Source organism: Cyphomyrmex costatus, unplaced genomic scaffold (assembly GCF_001594065.2).
Source record: "Cyphomyrmex costatus isolate MS0001 unplaced genomic scaffold, Ccosl1.0 scaffold583, whole genome shotgun sequence".
NCBI classification, from domain to species: Eukaryota; Metazoa; Arthropoda; class Insecta; order Hymenoptera; family Formicidae; genus Cyphomyrmex; species Cyphomyrmex costatus.
Genome location: NW_017280008.1, coordinates 20,364 through 46,941, shown reverse-complemented (window position 1 = coordinate 46,941; position 26,578 = coordinate 20,364). Strand labels below are relative to the sequence as shown.

Genomic DNA, 26,578 nt, shown 5'->3' with positions numbered 1-26,578 from the left:
TATATATATATATACACACTATATATTATATATATATATACCGATGTGAGATTGAATGTCTCTTCAAATTATTAGAGGGTAATTTGGTCATTTATCCCTCACTCGACCATTATCGGGGTTCGCATAGAAGTACACATGAAAGAAGAAAAATAAAAGGAAGTAACGTTAGTTTGAGGGGAAACGAGGCTTAGAAGTGGATGGGATGAAAAGGCGCATAACGGGGATGAGATGTGCGGATTTATCAGCATCCCCTGGTGCTTGTCCATACGTTTATCTTCCGCAGCAAATGGGAATGACGTCGATGCGCGAGGGGACGACTCAATCAACCAAAATGCCCCGAGGTTTGTGCCGCGTGACGAGAAGGAAGGAAAAAGAGGAACAGAGCGAAATGAGGGACATGCCGCGGGGTGAAGAAAGGAGCAACGAGACATATCGTCTCACCCTCGAAACAGGAGAGAAAAAGAGCGAGACGTGTGTCTGACAGATGGAGGAGAAACACGGTGTCATGTGGCTTTTAGAAACTTCAGTCGGCTTGGAACTTCCGCTGTTTTTATTGTTCTCTTTATGCACGCCTCTATTTTTCCCCCGGACGAGACGCGCCACTCGTTCCTTTATTTTCGGTTCTCGATTCACGATCTGAGTCCGCGAAGAAGGAACCAACCCACAGATGCAAACGACGAGACTCGTTTCGGCGATCTTCCATGGACGTTTTCATTCCGGAGGTATCTATTTTTAAACGATACCCCATCGAGAGAGAATCACCTTCTAAAGAAAGAGTTAATCCAAACGATGAAAATAAAGAATTTTTTTTCTATGAACTCTTGATCTCCGGCTGGTACTACGCATTTAAAATATCTTTTCTCTCAAATTTAACGGTTTGAAAAGAGCGATCTCTCTTAGGTTTCTTTTTTTAACTTTACAATTAATACTTTTATGGCGAAACACTATACGTTAAGATGTTGTTGGAGCGGTCAAATTTGATCGATATCGATAAAACAATATTACGTGCATTAAGAAAAACATTAAATAAAACGTTACGTACATTTCTTGCTCTGCTGTATCTTATAAATGCAAGGTTATCTACACTCAAATTCTACTTTGCAATTTATTTTCTCTCGTAAACTTCAAAATTATAATTTAAAGAGCTCATATTCTTATACATTATTTAAATGTGGAAAACTATTTCTTGTTTAAATAATATTTGGAATCATTTGTATCGTGCAAAGAAATAACTCTCTCTTGGTAACAAGAAACTATAATATGATTTATTTTTTTGTTTTTTATACAGATTTGTAGTTTCTCGCAGCTGTTTGCATTTTTTTTATTTTAGAGAAGGATTTTTTATTCTGTATAAGAAAAAAATAAAGAAAATGGTAAAGTACGAAATGCACGTTTCGTCGATATTATAGATAATTTCAGCATTCTCTTAATGGTCTCACGTTTTAAAAGACCGATCCTTCTTTTTTTCTTTTTTTAGCTTTATAATTAATACTTTCACGATGCGAAGTGACGCTCCGAGGATGCATTCCACTTGGCATTCACAACAATTCTCGCGAGCATTATTTGCTCTTGTCTAACATTTGATAAACAACAAGAGTGAAATTCTAAAGGCGAGCGTCAAATGAAACCAAAGGACAACGTTAATATAAAACTATCCCTTTCGCTCACTTGAAGATCACATCGTTCATTCCCTGAAACTTTGACATTTGAATCTGGTGCGGCTCCCCGCGGTGCCGATTCGATTTACGCTGACTCTCCCTATTACGCGAACGCGAAAGTAATTTAGCTGCGCACTTTGTATGGAACACGAGAGTTCTGCGGTCGAGAACACCTGCAGCATCATCGTCGAGATCACCTGCGAAACGTCGCGTTTTCTTACACGTGTACAGGCGAGATATTTTCAATTAGCAGCGCTGATCGCGCAAGAACGAAGAGGAGGGAAGGAAGGAAACAGACGCGAGTTAGCTCGTCGCAGGTTGCCACGAAACTTATTACGCGATGAAACTGCTGGAGAGGCTCCCGGGGGTTAAAACCGCCGTATTTTAGGACCGGTTTTTCCTTCGCTGTAACTTTACGCGTTGTTCCGTCAGCAAAATGATATACACAGTCATATTTCTTTGTCCAACACACGAGATTTTTGTTGCTTTCTTTCTTCTTCATTTATTTCTGTTGCTCGAAACCGAATCGTTTTGCTAACCGAAACGTTACGTTAAGTCGTGACATACATAAGTTTTTGTTTAATCAGAAATTACTGATAAATGACCGCATTCACTAGAACGTTCATGCAACCTTTGAAAGTTTTCTTTGTTGAGATAGGACTATTCCTCTAAATCAATTATAAAAACATAAATATTTAGGAAATCCGGGAATTCTTAGGGAATTTTTTTACGAAATTTCAGTAAACATCTTGGCAAACCAAAATTATGGATAAAAAAACAATTAAGAATTACTTGAAGAATCGCTTTTATTATTTATAATCAAGATATTTTTTCTTTGTTATAGGTGTATTAGTAGTAAATGTTACGTGGCGAGGCAAGACGTACGTCGGGACGTTGCTGGACTGTACGCGTCATGACTGGGCGCCACCACGTTTCTGTGACTCGCCAACTAGTGATTTAGATGCCCGCACGCCTAAGGGTCGCGGTAAACGCGGCCGCGCCGCGGCCAACTCCACGCCCGGCAACGACTTGAGCAACTTCACGGAGACAAGGAGTTCCGTGCACAGTAAGCTACGCAACGGAGGCAAAGGTCGTCGGGGCGCACAAGGTTCACCAGCGGCTAGTCCAAGCCCAGCGGCGTTTGTGCCGCCACGACCGGATCCGGCGGCGAAGCGGAAGTCGCGTGGACCCGAGGAGGAGCAGGAAAAGAACAAGCGACGGGCGCCGCCACCGACGCCACCCAGCGGTTCACCACCTGCTAGTCCAGTATTGCTCGAATGTCCCGAGCCCAACTGTAGTAAAAAGTACAAACACATTAATGGACTGAAATACCATCAGAGCCACGCGCACGGCTCCGCCGACGATGATGACACCAAAGAAGGTATCACCAGTATGTCGGAAAATGATGAGAGCAACATCGAAGCACCAAGCCCTGCCACGCCAGTGAAGTCGCCGGCGGACAAACCCGAAGGCACGCCGGTGAGAGCAGCGAGTCCACCAGCAGCGGGACTGCCACCGGAAACGCCGCCACCACCCCCGCGAGTCCCATCGCCCAGCATAGAACCGCCTACGCCTGTGCTCGCGGACAAGAGCATTGTCAAACCGGGCGTACTCAGGTTCGGCCAGGACGATCTTCCGGCGCCCACTTCTACGGCGCCATCGAGACAGCAGCAGCAATCCGTGCAGCAGCAACAGCAACAACAACAGCAGCAGCAACAGAATCAATCGTCTTTAGGGTCGTCGAATCCGCCCCAAAGTCCCAGTCCCCATCCCAGTCAATCCCCCAGGCCTGTGCCTTCGCCCCATCCAAGTACGAATATCCCCCAGCCCCTCAATATACCGCAACCACCGCAACCGTCTCAGATGCAACAATCGCATCAATCGCAGAATCCTCTTCTGCAACAACCACAGCCGTCATTGCAGCAAGTTGGCCAACCGCCACAACAGCAGTTACAGCCTGGCGTCAGCAGTCAGCAGCAGCAACAGCAGCAACTGCAGTCATCGGTTCAACAACAGCTGCCACCAGCGCATCAATTGCAATCGGTGCAGCATCCTTTGTCAGCTCAATTGGGTCAGCCTGCGCAAGCCCATGTGGTGCAGCCGTCTGGATTACAGCAACAAGCCAGCCTACAAAGCATAGCCAGTCAGCACGCGGGTTTGCAGAATCTTGCAAGCCAAGTGTCGCAGCAGGCAGCGGGTTTACAGACGGCACCGCCACCGCCAGGTCATCCAGGTCAGGTCGTGCAATCGCACTTGCAACAGTATCCAACTGCGGTATCGCTGCACGCTGCTGCGGCGAAGATGCCACAGTTCAAGGTGAAACCCACTGCTGCGTTGATGCCAGAGCAGGACAAAAGCAAGACGAGCGCAGATGCACGCGCTCCCAAACCGCAGGGATACAAGAAAAAATCGCGAAAATCACCTGGTGGCAGTCCGCACCCATCGCCTCTTGAGGCACCAATCGTCGATTCGGCGCGCGATGATGTACAAAGCCCGGCCTACTCGGATATATCTGATGACGCAGCGCCAGTGCTCGAGGCTGAACCGGTGGACAAATCTAAACAGAGTCAGGAAAAAGACAACAAGGCCACGGTGCCAGCGCATCTGCCTGCGCATTTCAGTATGTATCAGTACTATGGTCAGCCGCCTTATCTGGTGTCCAACGTTTCGGACAGCAAACCGGTGGTAGATCAGAAGCCGAGCGATCTTACGCCCAAACAGGAGATAAAACCGCTCAACATACCGCAGATGCCTTCGATGGCGAGCTTGCAGAGCGTCGTATCGGAAAAAGAGAAGAAAGAGCTGAGCCAACCTGTACCGCAGCCGCAACAGCAGCCGCACTATTACGGCGGTTACGGTGGTTATATGCCGCCAGGCTACGCCTACCAGCCACCGCAGCCGGTTTCACAACAGCAGCAACAGAGTAGTCAGCAATCGCAGGATCCGGAATCGTATGAACAAAAAGCTAAGATCAAGCAGGAGCCACAGCCACAACCGAGTCTAAAAGACAAACAGCACGAAAATCATCAGATACTCAAGGAGAGTATCGAAATGAAGAGTCAGATGAGTCCGTACCACGTCTATCACAGTTCGCAGAGTCAACGAGCGGCACCGCCGCCGCCTCCTCCGGGACCTGTTCAAGACGACAGGAGGTATTATCTGTATCCGAGTGAACAGAGGAGAAAAGAAGAATCAAGCAAACAGAGTCAACAAGCAAAGGTGCCACCGCCTAGTCCAAAGCATCAGCCGAAGCAGGAAAAACCACAGGATCTCGGAAAGAGTGAAGATTCAAAGAGCAAGCAAGAGGGCGTAAAGCCGACGATGGAGACTCAGGGACCGCCGCCGCCGCCTACCTCGCAGTACGCTTATATTCATCCCAGTTATATGCAGCCACAACATTATGGTGCGCTGCCATTCGATCCAGGTCATCCAGTCTACCGCGGCCTCAGCCCCATGCTGGTGCCCGGTCCATATTCGAGTAATCCCTATCTTCACCAGCTGCCTAGGTATCATGCGCCGGAGGACCTTAGTCGGCCACCCGGCGGAAAAGCATTGGACTTGCTCCAACACCACGCTAATCAGTATTACTCGGCGCACAAGATTCATGAGCTTCAGGAGCGCGCGCTTAAATCACCGACGCCCAAAACTTCCGCAGCGTCTGCCAGCCCATCTTCAGCGGGTCCGACTCCTGCCCGACCCCCTAGCGGTCCACCTACGTCAGTTGCAGGCCCGGGTCCACCGCCGGGCCAAGGTCAGCAGCCGTCTGGAAAACAGCAAGGTCAACCGGGTAGTCAGCAGCAGCAACAAGGTGCGGTGGATGCTAGCGGTGGTAGTCTCGGCAAGGATAACAGATCGCCGCCTCCACAGCGACACGTGCACACGCATCATCACACTCATGTGGGCCTCGGGTATCCCCTGTTGACGGGACAGTATCCCGCTCCCTACGGAGGTAAGCCTCTCGTCAGACCCTGACAGTAAGGCGACCCGCGGGACCCAGTGAAGCGAGAACCAGAAAGAACGAGAGAGAAGCATGAGCGTAATGGCGTGAAAATGAACGCATACATGCGTTAGGACCATTTAGGACCTGTTCGTTACGTTGGCGTGCCGCGTTCTCTGGTGAACTCTCTTAAGAATGAATGACGTCGAAGCGAGTCGAAAGCGTGTTGAGGAGTGCCTAGCGTTTGCGATAGATGAATTCGCGTTTTACGAATAATGAAGGTGAACTCTCAGGATCGTGCGCTTAGACTTGAAGGTGTGATGCGTTTGCGATAACGCAGCAGATAGCCGAGACATGAACTCTCGGTATTTGTAGGCTTTTTATTAAATCTTAAATTCTTTGAAATGACACCGTGAACGAAATTAATAACCGGCCTCTATAAAGCATTTTAAGTGTACAATGCGATGCGATTGTAAGTGCATTTTAAATATATACGTTTGCACACTGATATGTTTTCGGTTCGAGGTCAAATTGGACAGTACAAAAACGACTTCAATCATGAGTAAGAAACGGTGAACGGCCAATTTTAGTTTCGGGACGAATCCGGACGAATGTTGTCCGATAAAAACGGGTAAAACTCGGCTAGGTATTATTTAGAGCCTGAGTGTCTAAACCGTACACCATATTGGTGCATAAAAATTGAGAAGAAAGAAAAAGGAAAGAAAAAATACGTGTGGATCTTGATGTGCAACAAGGAACTCGCGTGATAGGATCCCTCTCCGTTCGAGAGTCGATCCGCACGCAGAGTCTCCGTCGAGGTACTATTTTATTACCAGACCAATAAGAGACGCGCTTCTTTTTTTGTACAAAGACAAAAATATTAAAATGTGTGAATATTAATTGAACCTCTTCTTGGGCCCCCGTTGAGGACTCAAACGACAATTGTAATTAATTTATCTTCGATTGTACATTCTGCGGACGCGAGGGAGAATGTAGCGATGTGGTTCGCTCGTACTATAGCGTTGCATTTTTTAAACGTATATATATATACATATATATATATCGGTCGCGGATCTCGTGCACCTTCCATCTACTACGGATTTAAAATATCAATTTACATTAGTGAAACATTTCATTTTCCCGTTTTAGCATTAAATACCTTAAATTCAAAAAGCTCATGATATAAACTTAATTTAAGTGCAAGAGAAGATTCGGTTTTTTTTTTTATTTGAATGACATCTGTCATTTCATTCATTAAAAATTTTCGGTCTTCAGTTTAATACTGTCGGGATATTGTATTTGGTTAATGTCTGTAGTTGAGAGAAAGCGCACGACACCTGATACATTCTGTATATCTATACATATATACATACGTATGTAACGAGTCTCGTAGCGACGAATTGAATATTTTGGAAATAATGAGGTATAATTGCGGCCGTGTGTAGATTAGTCATGTAAGCTGTGTACCGCAAGTAGGGCGCAAGTAGGGATTAGACGTATAGTTCAGACTGTGATAATTATTTATCGTGCTTCTTTCCGGGGCGGAAAAAAAGTTAACAGGATTTTATGAGCGAGATCATCCGATTGTGGGTGATGGGTACTCGCGTGTAATAGTAACGATGACGATAATGATCTCATCGAGCTTGATATAGCTATCGATGCTATCATTGATGTTAATATTGATTGTGGCATTTGCGTGGAAAATGCAGTCTTTAATTGAACTAATTAAAAAGTCTAGATGCCAAAGAGATTAATATAGTTTAAAAGAATTTTTATGATAAAAGAGACAGCCCATATTTATATATATATATATATATATTCAGCGATAATAGTAACTTTATTCGCAACCTTAATAGAATTGAATAGTTTCATCTCTTATACAATCGCAAATATTAAATACATATAATAAACAGTATCAACTTTATTGATACTGGATATAAAAATAAAATATATTATTTTTTCTCTAATTTACCGCTTTTTCAAAATTTTGGCATTTAGACTCTTTTTAATTTGTAATGTTTTATTCTCTCGTGAAAGCGATATGTATTCGCATTCGCATCCATGTATTCTTCGTTAGACCTCGGTAGTCTTCCACAATAGCTTCTTTTGCAGCAAAATAATATCAGAATTTTATAATTCTGATTTTTGCGTTTACGAGTGGTGTACGATTTCTGTGTACGAGAATGTTGTTTGCGACTTGTAAAAATATAATATGTTAACTATCCATTATCTGCAATTATTTTTAAGTTTTAAAGTAATACCTTTGAAAAAAATTGATAACTTTCAATGAATTTAACGATATCACAGGAATTTATCATTAACTACATATATGTGCGTTAGAAAAGCGATATTTTTCTTCATTTTTCTTTCTACTAGTCTTTTTCCTTTCTTTTATATTTTAAAAATCGAAGTACGAAGACATGTCCGTAGAAAATAACAGAAATGCAATATATGTTCGATCTCTTTGGAAAAACGAAATACGTACTCCTGCTTATTGAAAGAAATAGAGAATCGAAATGGAATAAATGGATTTGGATTTAGCGTTGCCATCTAGTCGTTGGAAAAAAAAATAAAATAGTGACTGCTTTCTGATGATAAAAGTGAGAATGTAATCTTTCAGGTATTAAAATAATAATCAAAAGTGACATTTCTTTATCAAATAAAATATTTGTTTGACAAATTTAATGTTAAAAAAATAATTATAGTGACCCATTTTGGCTGGTAGTGACTTTTTAATGATTGTCAAAAAAGATGCCAAAAAGTAACTTAAGTAATTAGCCGAATGGCAGCATTGGGATCTAAAGTTCTTTGTATAGAATTCTCTCTCTTTCCCTCTCTCTCTCTCTCTCTCTTTGGATAAATTACCAGTTAAAAAATTTAACTTTAATCTTTCTATTGTATACAGTTCTACATTGTAAAACATTCTTCTGAAACATCTTCATTGCATTTTCATTCTTGCTTTATATTAACAATGTTCTCGTACTCAGAAAACGATTGCCAATCCGCGAATTTAATCGACCAAGTGTACGCTTACGAAGCCAACACTGCCAGGACTTTCGCGTGAACGAGGGAAGTCCGCAAATCACGCGACTTAGGGAATGCATTGTAGACGCGGGATTATTGAAGCAAAAATAAGAACGAGGGAGAAGAATAAGATAGAAGAAACGATCGCTTAGGTACACGCCACTTTGTATGCTTTCCCACCACTCCTCACACACACACATATCCGTCATTTTCCTTCGAGTAGTAATGGAATTAGCTCGGTGTTTAGATATCTCGAATATACGGGTTTTTCCTCAAGCGTGGTTGAACTCGAGGACACGATGCATTTCCTAGAGGATTGCACTCGTTAACGATCGTTTCGAAGATCCTGTTTCAAGAAGCTTGCCAATTTTTACAACAGATACACTTTCTCTTTCTGCTGCGTCTTACCGCCCCTTATTAGATGAGAAATTTCAGAATCAATTGTCAGGATCTAGGGATATTAATAATGACACTGAGTAGATTGGAAAGACACAGTGTGAAAATTGGATCGTATAACATTATAATTATGTAGTGTGAGTTCTTAGTTCGCTTTAGTACAAGGAGAAAGTTCATCTGAAATTGATACTTTCTCTCTCTAATCACACATAATATTTATTTATTAAATTTCTTACATTGTCTCTGTATTTTACGATTATTTTAATTAGCGTAACGTATTGAATTCATATTATGATATCATAGACGATCGGTAATCAATGCTCCTCAATTATTCTTGGACTCGCTATTAGATAGTCGTTCAATCACTGACGTTTCCCTGTTTTCTTTCCACATCTTCGATCTCTTTTCGCGGTTTGCACCAAATGCGACACGCTTATTGATTTGTTTTACATAATACAAACCAGTTGTATAAGCAATGAGAAGAATTTTCTCAGTTGGTGACGAATCTTGGTCTCTCCCTTTTTGGTCCTCAATAACCTGGAATGCGCTTCGAATTAGATCACGGTTTCGGGTGTCGCGGGTCGCCATCTTCCAAACAGCAAAGCAACAGTAACAGCTGGAAAAAATAAAGTCGCGCGTTTAGTAGATGCTTCAAAGTAATCGTGACGAAACATTAATGGCCTGCTGTCTCTCTGTGTGTGTTGCAGCCGCAGTGCTGGCGAGTCAGCAGGCCGCCGCGGTAGCCGCCTCGGTGATCTCGCCATTCCCGCCCAAGTGACCCGCGGCCCCCGCCCCCGTTCTGTCCGGCGGAACCGCCGGGGGCAACTCTGCCGCACAGGCCCACCACACACATTCGGCGGCGGCGAGCGGTGCGCCCGGTGCGGGACACCCGCACGGTACCGTCGCCGGTGGCGGCAGGCAACCATAGGAATCATGGACACGAGCGAGCGAGCGGTGTAGCCGATACTGAGCAGGATGCCGCGTGTATTTTCTATACTACGTTATACGGCTGGATTAGGACCAACGAATAACCAGTAAAGAACGGCTGACGGTGGCCGGATTAGAACCAAAGTGTAGCCGGTAAAGAGGCCGGGATGTTCTTTATTTATTCTGTGCCGCCCGTTCTCTCGATGTCGCTTGAAGTTGGGATCTCAGAAAAGCTAGTTAAGATGTTAGGACCACGAAGCGATGACCAAGATGATGGGTGCTGTCGTTCCTCTGAAGGTTCAAATATTAGGGACTAAAGACTAGATGGGACTGAAGATTGGTTGAATTATTAAAACTCTGATGTGATAGTCAGTAAAAAAGGAATGTTCCATGTGGAGTGTTGTCCACTTACTTGATAACGCTAATTGGAACTTTAGGGCAATGAGATACAGGGTGGGGAAGATACATTCTATGTGGTTATTATTCATGTCCATGCGAACTAGACTGAATTAGGAAAATTCTATATACAAACAAACTGTAAATCATGACTAGTGATGATATTAAAAGGTTGGAAAGAATCAGGAAGACTGATGGATCACGAAGATCCATGACTTTCCAAATCAGGCGCAAATGTGGAAAATACTATATGTATATCGAATTTAGAAGAGAAAGATAAGAGACTGAACTTGATTCGACGCACAAATAAGTTGTCCATTCTCGGACAGAGTTGTTTTTGATCAATCTGAACAGATAGTAGTAGGCTCGACGAGACGATCGTGAATAAGCAATCCTTCGGATGTATCGAATTATGTCAGATTCGCGCGACAAGAGGACCTATTTCCTCCTATCACACTCCCTGAGTATCGTGACGCCACATATGTCCATTGCGGATCCATGATTCTCGTGCAGACAAAATCAGATTGCTGGATATCCTTCTTCGTGTACATAGTGTATATCTAAGGAACACGCGCCGCATAATGTACAGACGCCTTCGGTTAGTGTAAGAATAAGTGATCAGGAGCTCGATCTTATCTCGTAAATTGAGACCTGTAAAGTTTCAAGGGGTACGATCTATCTCATGAGACGAGGGTCCTCGAGCGGGATCGAGCGAAAGGTTGCCTCGTTTCGGTGGACTGGATTCGTTTAGCGCCATCCAAAATATCAATGATTCCACGTTTGATGTGTGCTGGTGATTCTGGGTAACACTCGGTTTCTCTTTTCTTTCTAGTGTCTAGATCTAAACAGACCTTGTGGGACCGGTAGCTCGGAATGGAACGGAGAATTGCAGATCCGAGAAGTATTAACTAAGCGACATTCGGAACCGAAGTTAGGATAGACCGAGGAAGGTCCGCGCGGTCCATCCACCGGAACGAGGCATGGAAGATGCGCGACAATGGTTGCGAGGAAGCAGGCGTCTCGTTAGACTGAAGCACGCGAGGACGAACGACACCGTCGGCGTTCTTGCGTCCATGGGGCCGCGCTGGTAAAAATTGCGGCGAGGATTCAATGCGTGCCGGGTGCGAGCGCGGCTCCGCCCCCGACTCTCAGACTCGAGCGTGTGTGTCGAGGCGAGGTGGAATTTTTATCGAGCGTAGAGAAGCTTAAAGCGTGCGAGCGAACGCATGTGGATGTGTGCGTGTGCGTGCGTGCGTGCGTGTGCGTGTGTGTGTGTGTGTGTGTGTGTGTGTGTGTGTGAGAAAGAGAAAGAGAGATATAAATATATATATAACGATTATGTATAGGGTATACGAGAGGTGTAAGAGAGTAGTAGCGAATCACGTGCGTCGACTGCCTTGTACAAGCATAATGCATGCGTGTGGATGTGCGTGCGTATAGATTCCGTATCGATGTATTTTATTGTAAAGAAATAAGATAAAGAATTTAGGCGTGCGCAAACTTCAATTTTTGTAGAGAAATTGTATAACTTTGCTGATAACTTATCTCTTAGATAAATGAAGAATTCATGATTGTGTATTGACCGATCGTTAAATGCCGATAAACGTGACCAGAGGGAACTCGTCCTTAAGGCATGAACAATTTATAAAGACGAGTCGCGAGGACATCAAAAGGAGAAAAAAATGAAAAACGAAGCGACACGTAATGCGTTGATTCTAAATAATTAAGTGGCGTTAAATGACTGTAAATTCGATGCTAGAACGCTATTTGTTTACTAAGGTAATGATAGCCAGTGATGCGCGAGAGCTAGGGGGAGAAAATAGAGGACAAGGGGCTGAGGAGAAGTGCAGGGGCGAGGTCTGGAGAGTGAGGTAAATAGGAGGAGCGAAACGTATAATTACGTATGCATACGCAACTATATATATATGTATCTATAAACTACATAATGTTTGTTCAGTAATTACTATTGTCATCCATTTTATATATATTATGCGATTATTGATTATTAATTATATTATTTTATTACTATCGTCAGTGTGACGTAAGGTAGGAAGAGATAAAGGGAAAAAAAGAAAACAGAAAGATAACGGCGGTGCGAAAAATTTTATCGGGCAGCGTTTCGCAAATGCCAAATCAAAAGATACGGCTGATGATGCGTTTCATATTGCAGGAGAGAACAAAAGGAGATATTTAATAAAATGAGGGAATGGAGGAGCGAGCAAAACGTAATGCATCCATTTTGCCGAATGTTAGCGAAACCGCGATAGAGAAACGCGCGCGCACACTTATGTGAGTGAGAAGATGTATGTGTAAATGTTTTGTGTGTTGTATGTACTTTGTGTATATGTGTGCGTGTATGGTGTATGTACATGTGAATGAATGAGAGAAATAAAAAGTTTCAACCTCAGCCTCAGTTTTAGTGGGGCGACCAGCGGACGAAGGGGTGGGCTTTAAAAGAAATAAATGCTGGTGCTGCTCTGTGATTTTTGTAAAAAAAAAAAACAAGTAAAAAGAAAGGAAGAACCTGAGAAAGAAAGAGTATACCAAACGATCGAGGGACTCGATATTCTACAGGATCTCTGTGAACATAAAAGAAATATAAAAAAAATGCGAAAAAGAATGAGAAGCAACACGCAGAGAGATAGCTTAAGTACCTGGACCCTGCCCTGGTCCGCATTTGCCTCCACGAGTGGAGGTGCAAAGAAAGAGCGAGAGAGAAAGAGAGAGAAAGAGAAAGAGAGAATGTGAGAGTGAAAGAAGAAGAAGAAGAAGAAGAAGAATGAGCGAGTGCGCCGCGTCGTTTCACTCAATTGTACAGGCTGTAAAATGTATTCGCTTTCAGTAAGTCAGGAAAAAAAAGAATTTTAATATAGATCGTTAATCGCTAATTAGGAGATATACGTAGAGGGAGAAAAGATATAAGAAGAGAAAGATGATGAAGAGTCATTTCTCGTAAGCTCAAAGAGCTTGCAATTGCACCTACACGCGAATCGCACATTATACTGAAAGACGGGTTACAACTTCGAGAATTAGATAGGTCTTCGCTACCCTCGCACTCCTCCTGTCGGTCCCCGCTCGCCCTGTGGGAATGAGAAACCCCCTGGGACGCGCAACTCGCCCAAGTGTAATAGGGAGCGTATGTAATTAGCAATTGGAGACAACCTCCGTGTCCGAGAATATGACACTGTAGCGAGTACTACGTATATTTGCCAGGACGTTGCATAATCGATCGTGAGAGTATCATGAGAGAAAGGAAAAAAAGTGAACAAGAGGGAGAAAGTAAGAGACGAAAAGGAAGAGAAAAACCGTATGAAACAAAAGGGATGAATATATATAGATGAACGTATGCATGTATGTACGTATAAGAGAGGTATGAGAGTGGATAGAAGCGAATGGTAAACGATGTTAAGAGAACTGAGACATATAACATAATAAACAAGGACCCTTATTCTCGTCTCCTTTTTTTAGAATGATAAAAATAGTGAGTCGTTACGCTTTATATATTATACATCTCGAGTATATGAATATACGAGTAAACATAACGTACAGAGAAGCAGGTGCAGAAGAAAAAAAATGCAGGCATCTTGTCGTTAAATTGTAAGATATTGTGTTCAAACTCCAGAATGTACTCTGATCCCCCTTCCTCAGACTATTATATATTAAATATATTGTGCACTATGCTCCAACTTGTCCATACAAATAAATATATTCAAAAATCTCAAACATCTTTGCCTTTATTTTTTGTTTCACTATCTTTATTTTTCAGATTATAAGAGACGAAGTTAAAAAATGAGACGGTTCACTTTATCATTAGATTCAGACGATTGCTGAGTGAAATTGATGACACATGAAAATATTAAATTAATGTGTAACATAAAAAGCATTCTATATGTACACACAAAATATCAATGGTTTTTAACAAACATAACGCTATGAAAGCATCAACTAATTTTAACTATTTAATAAACTTTCATTGTTTGTAATGTCCAACAGAGAAATAAAAAATTAACAATTAAAATAATTAAAGTAAATTAATAATCTATACAGTATGATAAAATTCTTATTTTTTAAAAAGTGAAGTATAATATTATACTATAATAGCATAAGAGAAAAGAGAAGTACTAAATTAAAGAATAGAGAAGAGAAAAAGAAGAGTTAGACATTTTTATATTTTATTCATTTGTCTATTTTTGTATGTATTGTTGATTATATTTCTGTAAATGTGAGATTTTGTTGATTTTTTAATTTAAATTTTTGCTAACATTAATAATGAATATTTGTAATTACCGATATAGTGAGTCGGCAACTTACTGATTGATGGTATTTTGTGAAATGCAACAATTAAAAAAAAATTTGTAACTTTAATATATAAAGAAAATATAATTAAATATTTTTTATTCAAATTAATTTTCTTTATAACTTAGATATGTTATAGATAGATAATTATCGACACAGTTATTTATGGTTATAAGTTATAATAGTCTCAAACATTTTTAAATAAAAATTCGCAAAAGTATAATAGATCACACATATAAATAAATCCTGAATATAAAATTAAATTAATTTAGAATTTTAAGATTTTGTTATTTCATTAAATCTCTCTCTCTCTCCCTCTTTTCTGCCGGTTGTCACATGACTCACATGGCGGTTAGTCATAATAATAGAAGTTAGGTTATGTTTATATGCTTTTGTAGTTTTGTTCAGTTTTCTTCATGAATAGCACACATTTTTGTCTCGAGATATATTGCGCCTCGACCAATATTTTTGAAAAGTGTTGGTAATATTAAATTACCTTTGCACAACCTTCTTTACCTAATAATAAGTGCACTGCATTACTTATTTTCTAATCTCGTCTTTTTAAAATCCGAAAAACAAAGGTTATTATATGGAAGTTCAAGTCTAATTATAAATTATACAACTTGTACGGTAATAAGCTAAATTTATAACAAATTAATCATAAAATTGGATGTTTTGTTTCATTTGCGTCTCGAGAATATATGTACAAGAGTATCATATAATTTAGAAAATTAGGTTATAAATATCATTATTTTCCAAAACTGGAAGAAGCAAATGCAAGGATATCATATATATGTTTTGTATCTTAAAATTATATATTTATATAAACGTTCTCTTTTTTACAGGTAATTTTATAATTTTCAAGGAGAAACATAATTTCTAAAAGATAATCCTATACATATAAGTATAAAACATGGATGAAATCGATTACAAATTAAGATCACAAAATCCTACTTTGGTATCACATGTAAGAATGTCAAGACTAACTAATGTATTTGCATTTATGTTGTAACTATATGAATATTCATAGCGATTATCTTTCTTCAGGCAATATCCAAGTTGATTGAGGCAATCAGAAAGAAGTTGGAAGCAAAAGAAACAGATATTTCAAAAGTAAATCATTTTCTTGATTGTGATTTTAGTATTTTCTTAGTATTTATATATATATTTCTTTTTTTTTTGTAGATATCAGAATTTAAATTACTCTCAACTAGATGCAACAGTGACGATTTTATAGTTAGCACATCTGCGTGTCAAGCATTGTTCGTACTTGGTGAGACTGGATTGTGGGACATCAAGTCTGCATTAGCAACATTCATGGCATGCTTATCATCTTCAAAGTATGTACATTAATTTTTTTAGATATAATATTTCAATTCATGTATTGTTATCATAAATTTTAGGAATTATCAGATGATTACTGTAGCAATAAGTCGACTGTTGATATTAGATTGGAAATCACACAATAGATGCAATGAATATACTCTTGACATCCCTACACAGCATCCATTTATTACGATTCTGACAAAGGAAAAACTCAGCTGGAAATCTGTGCTGAATCAAATGAAATTTATTATGCATCATCATGACAAACAGTACACTTTTATCGTCAGATTAATTATCATATATATAATATATAGAAATATATTTGCTTTTGAAAGTTGTAGCTTTTTCAATCTTAAATAATTTTTCCAGCTTTTACATAGTTGAGATAGAAGCACATTAAAAATGCTATTAAATTTTGATTTATTCAAATTTCAGTATTATGGAGCAAAGTATAGAGTTATTGCGACCTGTATTTGTATACATATTATGCAATCCTACAATGGATATATGTGAAAGTTGTAAACAGGAGACATTACAACTTCTGCTGAAATCAAGTAATACTACAGATTTACGAACAGAAATTTTACTCTGGTTATGCACAAATCAAGCGGATACTTGCATTGATGCGAATTATCGAGTTCTTGAGCTTGCGGATATGATGCTGCTGAAGAGAGATATGGAATTCTGTACAGCACTGATACCTTTAACGGTTTCATTGACGATACAACTTTTAGAATATGGTCATGAACCAGTACAAAATTTTTATATGATATTGAACCTCTTTGAGTGTTGTTACAATTATATAGGAAATATTACGCTAGTTTTGATGGCAGAAATAATTTTGATATGTCCTGCAGCTTATTTATTTAATGCTCTTCAAATATGTAAGTATATTTATAAAGTACATTGAGCCTCTTTTTTACTTTATACTTATATAAAACATAATTTATTTTATAACATTACACTTATTTTAAAGATAGCAATATTACTTAAGAGAAATTGCAAGATTTAATTTTGATTATTTTAATAGGTACAGTTATTGTGAATAAAATGCCATGCCACGTGACAATATTAAATACATTAGCTGCATCTTTATTAAAATGGTTGGCCTATCCGTCATTATTGTGTGCTGATGCGTTAGTGACAGCAAAGGAATTGTTAATTAAGATAATGTCACAAAAGAAAATGGACTGTGATAACGGTATTATAGCAAATAAGATGCTGGTCATATTTAGCTATAGCAATAGATATATTCAATTTTATATGGAACTCATCCGCAATCTATATTCTCTGAAAAATAACACTTTATCATGGCTGGACAACTTGTCGCTTGCCCCGATCGATCTGAGATATATGTGCAAACTGGTGTTATGCGGGATCTTCTTGTGTAGTGACGAACCCCTTGTTGTGCAGAAAGTATGTCATATTCTCGTGCAAATAGCAAGAGAGATCATTTCCTTCGCGTCACACGTATTGTCGCTGTTGCTGCACAAATTAACTAAGACCCACAATAGTTCTACATTGAAATACCTGTTATTGACTATCCCTGAGTTTGCCATGACTAAGGAAAACCTGCCGATTGTTATCCACACGTTGGACACATTGTTGAATAGCGGCAAGCCACTAAAATATTTCGCGATCCAGCTTTACATAAAGGCGTTGGAAAAGGAGCCACGTTGCTATCGCTTTATATCTACCGCTTTAATGGACGCTATGGAGAAAGATCATAATTGGCATTCGGACGTGACATGTGCTCAGGCAATAAAGTGTATTTGTGAGAGTTGGCCCGAACACGGTGAGGAACTTGTACCACTATTATCACAAATCCTGAATCGGTGCGTTGATGTGAATGGTGGTGCGGCAAGTGCACTCGCGCTCGACAGCATTTCAGCTCTGTGCAAGTCTACTGTGATAGGTACCTTACATTTTGTATCTTTAACATTGAATCTTTTTAAAATGTTGATGTATTAATACTTTATTTATTATCCTTGTATTCTTCATAATTCTCTAAAACATAAATAAGTGAAGAAGGCCATATTTAATCAAAGTAAATCTTGGTGTCTAATAATATTTTTTATGTAAATGTTATAATTTCTGGTTCCAGTAAATTACATACTTCAGCTTCAATTTAAGATTGTTTTAAGATCAACAAATTGGCGTGCAGTTAACTTAAAATCGAAAAATTTACACAAAAATATTAGGTTCACTTTGACTGAATATGGCCACTTTGTAATTTGTGAATATTTCTCTCACAATTTTCACTTAATATTGTTCTCTGTAACAATTCTTACTTTCTATGATTAACATAAGCGATGGTTTTACTTAACAGGCGTTTATTCTACGTGGCAAGTGTTAGCACCAAAGATGCGCAAGGAGAAACGCACAGTGGTCCTGGAAAGTCTGTGCGAATTGTTCGGTAACATTCCCTCATACTCGTTTCGTGCGAATGACGACTATAACAGATTCATCATCGATGTTGTTACAATTTTGTGGAGCTACACAATCTGCGACGATGTCAGAGTCGCGAAAGCGGCATTTAAGGCATTGATAACTTACCACGTCGATCGAATTCCTTTGACTGCTTTACCTCTAGACTTCCAATCGGATGTGATGAAGCACACATCTAGAAAGGCGAATAAAGATAACAAGCCTGAAGAGTTGCAGTACATACCGGGCACTTGTTGGATCCAGATGCTAAAGAATGTTAATAAAAGTGTTCTATCGGCGGCTGGAGATCTTTTGATTTCTTATATTAAGGATGAATTGAACAGCTTCAGATCGCAAATATATATTTGGCCACAAGGAGAACCACAAAACTATAAGTATCTGTCAGAAAGAAGTGTGATAAGGGCGATCGGTGAACATTTGAGACGAAGTGACAAGATGGATCCAAATAATCAGACAGTCATAGTGGAGTGTCTGCGGATATTTGCTCATAAGCACAAAAAACCATTGCCGAATATAAAATGGGACTTCCTGGAGAAAACTATGCATATATCGAAGGAAGCTCAGGAATACAGTCTATCCATTGCAAGTCATCATTGTCAAGTATCATTGTCGGCGAAATTGCTAACAGAAAGTTTTTTATCTATGTATACGTCCACATCAGAAGCCGGTCGATTGTTACTGGATGAGAAACACTTGGTGTTTTATTCGAATCTGCAAGAATTATGCCAGGCTATTCAACCATATAACTTAAAACAATTTATCCAAACTTCTCTCCATTATGCCATTGATCAAATTTTATTGAATAATGAAAAATCCGTTTATTTATTCAATCATATTATGTCTTCTTATGTCACCACTTTAAAAAACAATTCGATACAAATAGGAAATCGCACACTGCTAACCACCATGTTGGAAGAGATATCGGAAAAAGTGGATTTAACGTCTAAACATTTCGAAAAATATATTGCGGCTGTGATGGAATTGTTGACTAAAGATGTCGAAAGAATGACGTCGCCTTACACCTGGTGGGAAGTAACACCAGAAAAACTGAAAACCGCTATCGCTATTAGAGTCCAATCAGCCTTCAGAGGAGAATTCATTGGCACGCGATTCACTTGGTTGAAAGACCTTATCAACGCGACTGAATTTAATATTGAGTAAGTATAAAACAATTACACAATAGATCTTGTACTCGACCAAGTTGCCTAATAAATTTTCCTCTGTCTTTATAGGATGCAAAAATATTTGTTAGAAAGTATACAAAAAGTGCAGGCTGAATTGAGATTGGAGAAATCCTATGATCTGGAAATACAAAAAGACTGGATTTTAGATTCTATAAGACATATCGATGCGCTTATAGTCGAAACAGAACACGAAAAAATCAATATAACTTTTTACTGTGATATTTTATTTATCTTGATTATCTGTTTATCCGGCATAGAATGTCTTCTGCCGGAAAAAGAATTGTTAATTACTTCGCAAGACACTAGGATAAGATTGTTTCCACAGGCAATCTCTATGCTTATTGATCGACAAATTTGGAAATCCATAACACGTCAGGTATGTAAACTCGTCAGCTATAGATATTATAAAGATTTATAATCACTTGATTTTTAACAATTAAAAAAACATTACATTCATGTATTACAATTGCGGTGGAACTTTTCGTCGCAAAACGAGCAATATGTCTATTATACATTAAATTGATAATTTGTTTTAGATTATGAAATGGCTGAATCACATGAGGAGCAGTTCTGTACCTGATGTATATATACTCGCATTTCAAAGCGCATTAATCTTGTTAAGGCATGAAGAAGACTACAACTTAGAATGGAAAAATTATTTGTCGGTTAAAACTCGTATTTAAATATAACTAAAGAGAAATATGTATACAATAGCCATTTTTATATTAAAAAAGGGAAGTTTTTTTATTGAACTGATTTACTTATTTGTATTATTCAGCCTTGAATTTCATCAATGATATTAAAAAAATCTTATAACGTATATTTATACATCTGATATCCTACTTTAACGTCTATACCTTATTAGTTATTACTAATAAAATAACAATTGTGTTATACAAGCTTTGACAGGTATACATATACATACACTACATACCATATTCTTATCGCATGATTAACACTCAATTCATTAAATTGTTAAAAATTTCTATGTCTAAACAGTGAGACGTATAGAAAAAGATATGCTAATCTGTTATTCTTAATTAAAAGATAAACATTTAAAAAACAGGACAGAGAATAACTTTCTAATATTTTCTAATTACTGTAAACATTTTTCTGAATTTCAACAGGGATATGTAGATCTGTATGCGATCGAGCATATGTAAATTTTAGTAATTATTTATGGAGTCAATTGGAAGATAATGTGCGATTATTGACTTAGCGCTATTATCACTTGAAAAAATTGCATATGACGAAACGGACGCTTTTTTTTTTAATTCTAGTCTACTACTAATTTTCTAATTCGGCGATCTCTACACACCATTACTTCTTATGTACATCAGTACTTTTTAAAATATTTTATAAGCGATTCTGGTGCAAAGAGCGCAAAAATTTTATTTTATAAGGCTAATTGTATAAATGTAAATTTATATAAATATAAAATAAATCACAGAAAGAAACGTACTTGCTCGTTGTATACAAAATATATATCGTTCGATACCTAACTTGAATCGAATGGCGAGCATAGGTGTATTTATTAGTAAAAGTAAAAAATATATAACTCTTAAAAATGTGATTCTATTAAAAAACAATAATTTCATACAATAAGCATAATACCACTCACAATTACATTGCGGACTTTATTATTGAAATGTTCAATTTTTCACTGACTCTCCACTTAGGATTTGACTACTATTTTGCATGGAATACAGTCTGGTAACGATGTTTCGTCAAAAAATTGTATAATTTGGAAGAGAATTTATCACTAAGACACAAGCTAGCGTACATTGATGGAAAACGATAATTATGAAGAAAGAAACAAGAAAAATAATGTTGCATTGCTGTGGATGTAAGTGAATAATTGACTAATGTAGTTTGCGTTAAATCATTTTTGTAATTTCAATTTTATACTGAAGATGGTCATATTATTGACCGAAACGTTTATATAGGCTTATGTTATTGTGTGTGTATGAATAAATTATTTATTTTATAATAATTTATCACAATTAAGATCTTGTGAGTGGTATTATGCTTATTGTATGAAATTATTGTTTTTTAAAAGTAAAAATGTGTATAAATAAATTTCCTAACTAAACCGGACGTTCTATTTGCATATAATTTAATATAAATTATTTTTTGCGTCGTATAACTATTTACAATTTCCTCGTCACATATGTTGTATGTGACGGCACTCATAATGCTACACGGACGTCTCGCTATTATCTAATGTCATTACCGTTAAAGTATTAGGTCTTGAACCAGTTAGAATTTGTTCCTCGGGCGGACGCATCCTAGGCTCCAGAATATTTCTCTTTGTCTCCACATTCTTTTTAATCGGTGTGCGACTAGGGCTGGACTTCCTGCTGCTTGGATATGATTTCAATAAACGTGCCCTGTAAACAATTAATAAATTATACCAAAATCTTTATACCTTTAAATAACCTTTTTTTTTGGCAATATTTATAGGACATATTTATGTTCTAATTTAGATAGCATATTTAAAATCGGAATAGAAGACATTATTTAAACTTTTTTTTAGACATTATATTATAAAATATAAAAAAACATCTTTAAAATGTCTATTCCAATTTTAAACAAGCCAGCTGTTTGGATACTTTGCATCATCTTGAATGGAAAACTGCTGTAGACATTCCAAATACTTACGCATCCATTAACTTTAAAAACAAGCGAGAATATACTTGATATTCCTCGTCACCAAATTCTGTAGGATCATGCCTTGCATGTTCGTACAAATCACAGAACTGATGAATTAAACGCTGGCCACTTCCATTTAATGGAGTAGCGAGTGTGGTGAGCAAGTACGCCCTTAGATTTTCGGAAGGATGTCTCTTCAGACAATTGTCATATCTTGTGATCTCTGCCTCTGTAAATATCACATGAAACAAGATTTAGATACTCAGACAAATAGATATTATATAATGCAAAGCTGGATCTAACAAGGTCTGTTTTTTATTGTTGAACTGATGTGCAGTTCTTTGTATTAAAGTAAAATTGACATATGTGTTTAATATTTGACAAAAGTGAAAAGGAATATAATCTAGTATAATAATAAAAAAAATAAATCTAATGACAGAATGACTTACCTAAAGTTTTAACATCGTCAACTGCTTTTAGTCTGTAATAATGCGGTGGGGCTTGTCCACCTGGAGTCAAAATATACCTGGGGTCGCTGATCAGCTGTGGCTCATATTGGATTCTAGGTATTACTTCTATTCTCCTTTCTATTTCTTTTTTCAAGGACTGAAAAACATTTTCAGTATATTTAACCAGAACACATGATAACTGAGACATTTTTCTAATTTTTAAACACAATAATTTAGAATAATTTTACGTTTCACAGTTTTATTTTTCATAATTTTGTTATACTTTTATGTAGACTTTATTATTTATAATTATCATGCTGTATTAATGCTAAATTTAAGAATTGTAACTTTTTATATAATTGAAAATTTTATAACTTTTTTTTAAAAAAGAACTAATAACAAAAAACTTTAGTGATTCCTAAGGACCTATATATTCCTTTGGCATTATAAAATACGTATTTCTATTATGGGTTAAGCAAACATATAATAAGTTAACCTCAAAATTACACTGTGGATCGTAAAACGCACCTTTTTCGCGTCGTGTCCTATGGGAATGTGAGGACCTCGACGAGATCTCAAAGCGAATCTCATGATCTGCCGTTTCGCGAAGATGAATAGTAACAATATTGTCAAAACACCAGCTGCTATAAATATCACTATGGTCACACCAGACAGCTCCTGTGTCATTCTCGCACGATATTCGAGACAGCCTGCCTCCGCGAACAATTGTTAACAGACACTAGTTCCTACGTAAGAATCGTATATCGTTTCGAAACAATAATATCAACTGTCATTCGAACTTTCGAGTAGAAAAACCTTCCAACAGCTGATCAACGTACGGAGTCGTATCTTGCGCGCATCACTTTTAATTAAATTAATAGTTATTAATATCTGGATTGAACTTTTAATTAGGAACAAATTGTATTAATACTAGTATACATCTAGTATTACTAATTAAAAGTAAATGGAATCTGTGTAAAATAAATAAATATATACATATAATGTACCAGTTTTATTGAAAAATTTAAGGGAAACATGGCGATCTCTTCCTCACTTGCACAAAGTAAATTGAGATATAAATTTAAACAGTATAGCTAAATAAGAAATGATAAAGGAATGACAATCAATAGTTGGAATTATTTTTAAACATAATTTCATAAATGTACTAATAAATATATATACTACTAAATTGTTATTAGTATATCAAATATCTATGAAATTACATTTAAAAATCATTATACAAAACCTAAGTTATAATTTAAAAAAATATCATTTCATTAGTTTAAAAAAAATATATTTTTTAATCTTTAAAAATATATATATTCATAAAAATATGTTAACCGGAAAAAACTAGACAATTACAGATACGTTTTTACACATGTGATTTAGGGATTACATGTTTTTTAAAATATTTTCTATAAGTTTTTTGAATAATGTTTCATTAACGACGGCGATTTCAGCTATTACATTTTTCTGCTCTTCAGTTAGTGCTGTATTTATTTTTAAAAACAACAATATAAGCTTTCCAAAGTTCTTATCTTTGGAATAACAAAGTGCTTTTTCCAAGAATAATTTAATAATTTTATCAATCATGTTGTGGTCCAGTCTTACAGATAAAATATTTTGTAATACAGATATATGCCATAATTTCAATTCCTTGACACATGCAAGAAACTCTCTGCAAAAATATTTGTTTTTAAATTCAATTTTAAAGTAAAAAATTATGCTTTAAAATATATATCATACAATAGTGTGAAACATACTCTAAAAGAATTATTTTCCTTTGCTGATCAAATGTGTTCACAATGGTGGTGACCAATGTTATATCTTTCAACTCAACGTTGAGAATAGGAACAAATATAAGTTGCTGAACCTCATCAGGAAATATTTTAATACATTCGACGATAGCAGATGATAATAAACGAGATGGCTCCTCGAGTTCAACTATCTATAAATATAATGTGAACAAAAATTAATGTATGATGAAAAAATGTAATAGATATCAGTAATATGTCATTGGTACCTTTGGTAGCAACAGATGAGTACAAAATATATTGAGATATTTCAGTCTCTGCTCAATAGTCATATCGTTCATTGACAGACACAAATTATAGATACCCTTCGGACTTAATTTTCTTGCCATTTTGTCCACTAATGGAACAAGATCTTCATCGGATAAGTTCTCTAACTGGATGAAGTCCAGCTTGCCATTATTTCGTTCTAAATTCTCACAGGCACATTCTAAAATATCACACTTTTGTGATACTCCGGTAATAGATGTCTGTGGTTCTATAGTTCTCTCAGTTTGTGTAAAGTAAAATTGAGTAGACGGTGGTAACATTGATTGATCACAGTTTGTTTGAGATTCATTATTGTCCATTGGCTCATCATTATCATCGCTATCTTCACTTTCTGAACATATTTCTTCTTCGTTCTAAATTGAACAGTTATGTTAAATTATTTATACAGAGAATTTGAAGTGATCTAATATTAATGAATTTTTTATTCCCATAATTATTTTATCCTTGTAAAGATACCGCAGACAATACATGTTATTTTAAAAATTAAATAATAATTACATAAACTTCATTGAGAATTATAGTTCATAATATGTACATACATGAAATGATACAATTCTAACCTGTTCTGCTATAAGTTTCCACATCGGATTAGCCTGGGCGATGTTATCCTTTAATGCTTCCCTGATAGATTCGAGTCTTGCCATGGTTTCTTCTGATAACGTGTACTTTTGGAAAAAGGCTTCTGAATCCGTATTTTCCCGCATCATTATTCCGCTCGCGTTGCGTCGTTTCGCGCATGTTCGTTGTATCTTTGTGTGTGTTGACACTTGATTGTAAGCGGATCAGTGATGTATCTATTGTTTTCTCAGGCCCTAAGTATTACAAATTTTTTAAAGATGTATATTTTTGTATAAAAGAAGTTATTCCTAGACACAAAAATTCAGAATAAGATAAATGCTCTAATTATTTTATTGATATACGACTCGAAATATAAATTTGTTGTTTTCATAAAAATTTAATAAGTAAGACAACTTTATTTAAAGTCGTACATAAAATTTTTGATACTTCGTTCAATAATTGGATCATTAACTAGTAGATACATTATATATTCAGAAAGTAATTAACAAAAAAAAAAAAAAACTAAATTAAATAAAATTTATACACATAATGAATTCTACTTAATTTGAAGCTAACTTTTACTTAAATATTATAAAGTTTTTCAAGTTGTTCCTAAGATTTTTTATTACTACAAAGTTATCGTGTATTAAATAAAAGAATTTTGACTTTAATTACTCATAACTCTGTTCAAAAATTATCGTAATGCAATTAACAAAACAGATTTTCAAAGCTGAAAAAAATTTTGCTTTATCGAATGATATAACTATCAATAATTAAAAAAAAAAAAAAAAAAACTAAATTAAATAAAATTTATACACATAATGAATTCTACTTAATTTGAAGCTAACTTTTACTTAAATATTATAAAGTTTTTCAAGTTGTTCCTAAGATTTTTTATTACTACAAAGTTATCGTGTATTAAATAAAAGAATTTTGACTTTAATTACTCATAACTCTGTTCAAAAATTATCGTAATGCAATTAACAAAACAGATTTTCAAAGCTGAAAAAAATTTTGCTTTATCGAATGATATAACTATCAATTAAAAAAAAATATATATATACGAATTTTATATTAATAGTAATGACTAATGCGAAAAAGGGACTTAATATATATTATAGTGTACACTTTTAAAATTTAAAGTGAGACGGGGGGGGGTATATATATGTTTAATAATTAGCGAAAGCAAAAAAGAGTTTTAATGCAATCTAGTGCAAGAATAAAAAAACAGACCTATTATTTGACA

At 36.9% G+C, this 26,578-nt stretch overlaps 4 protein-coding genes across 4 annotated transcripts in view; 2 read left to right on the top strand and 2 right to left on the bottom strand.

The window, feature by feature from the left end:
- LOC108779348 (zinc finger protein 608) overlaps window positions 1-10,165 on the top strand; it is a 188,538-nt gene extending 178,373 nt beyond the window's left edge. Inside the window, 2 exon segments of the mRNA XM_018546744.1 lie at window positions 2,503-5,607; window positions 9,723-10,165. Of these exon segments, the coding sequence (XP_018402246.1) occupies window positions 2,503-5,607; window positions 9,723-9,793 (3,176 nt within the window). The 3' untranslated portion in view covers window positions 9,794-10,165.
- Window positions 10,166-15,527: 5,362 nt separating this feature from the next.
- LOC108779340 (focadhesin) lies at window positions 15,528-20,303 on the top strand. The gene is made up of 9 exons (XM_018546735.1): window positions 15,528-15,601; window positions 15,682-15,747; window positions 15,820-15,974; window positions 16,038-16,229; window positions 16,396-16,844; window positions 16,991-17,875; window positions 18,290-19,565; window positions 19,641-19,968; window positions 20,129-20,303. Exons 1-9 carry the CDS (start codon window positions 15,548-15,550, stop codon window positions 20,273-20,275), a joined length of 3,552 nt encoding a protein of 1,183 aa, XP_018402237.1. The 5' UTR covers window positions 15,528-15,547; the 3' UTR covers window positions 20,276-20,303.
- A 1,430-nt stretch (window positions 20,304-21,733) lies between these two features.
- On the bottom strand, window positions 21,734-23,454 carry LOC108779346 (uncharacterized protein C1orf43 homolog). The gene is made up of 4 exons (XM_018546741.1): window positions 23,222-23,454; window positions 22,694-22,850; window positions 22,254-22,473; window positions 21,734-21,982 (listed from the first exon to the last, which is right to left on the bottom strand). The coding sequence occupies exons 1-4, from the start codon at window positions 23,378-23,380 to the stop codon at window positions 21,790-21,792; spliced, it is 729 nt and encodes a 242-aa protein (XP_018402243.1). The 5' UTR covers window positions 23,381-23,454; the 3' UTR covers window positions 21,734-21,789.
- A 631-nt stretch (window positions 23,455-24,085) lies between these two features.
- LOC108779347 (uncharacterized) lies at window positions 24,086-25,546 on the bottom strand. Its single transcript, XM_018546743.1, has 4 exons — window positions 25,335-25,546; window positions 24,717-25,127; window positions 24,457-24,641; window positions 24,086-24,371 (listed from the first exon to the last, which is right to left on the bottom strand). The coding sequence occupies exons 1-4, from the start codon at window positions 25,479-25,481 to the stop codon at window positions 24,086-24,088; spliced, it is 1,029 nt and encodes a 342-aa protein (XP_018402245.1). The 5' UTR covers window positions 25,482-25,546.
- Window positions 25,547-26,578: the final 1,032 nt, after the last annotated feature.

Coding starts and splice junctions, on each gene's coding strand:
- LOC108779346 (XM_018546741.1), bottom strand. CDS start 23,380: ATGACACAGGAGCTGTCTGGTGTGACCATAGTGATATTTATAGCAGCT. Junction 22,851..23,221: donor TAGGACACGACGCGAAAAAG/GTGCGTTTTACG, acceptor AATGTTTTTCAG/TCCTTGAAAAAAGAAATAGA. Junction 22,474..22,693: donor TGACGATGTTAAAACTTTAG/GTAAGTCATTCT, acceptor TGATATTTACAG/AGGCAGAGATCACAAGATAT.
- LOC108779347 (XM_018546743.1), bottom strand. CDS start 25,481: ATGATGCGGGAAAATACGGATTCAGAAGCCTTTTTCCAAAAGTACACG. Junction 25,128..25,334: donor GGAAACTTATAGCAGAACAG/GTTAGAATTGTA, acceptor TGTTCAATTTAG/AACGAAGAAGAAATATGTTC. Junction 24,642..24,716: donor CTCATCTGTTGCTACCAAAG/GTACCAATGACA, acceptor TTATATTTATAG/ATAGTTGAACTCGAGGAGCC.
- LOC108779340 (XM_018546735.1), top strand. CDS start 15,548: ATGGATGAAATCGATTACAAATTAAGATCACAAAATCCTACTTTGGTA. Junction 17,876..18,289: donor GTGCAAGTCTACTGTGATAG/GTACCTTACATT, acceptor TTTACTTAACAG/GCGTTTATTCTACGTGGCAA. Junction 19,969..20,128: donor GGAAATCCATAACACGTCAG/GTATGTAAACTC, acceptor AATTTGTTTTAG/ATTATGAAATGGCTGAATCA.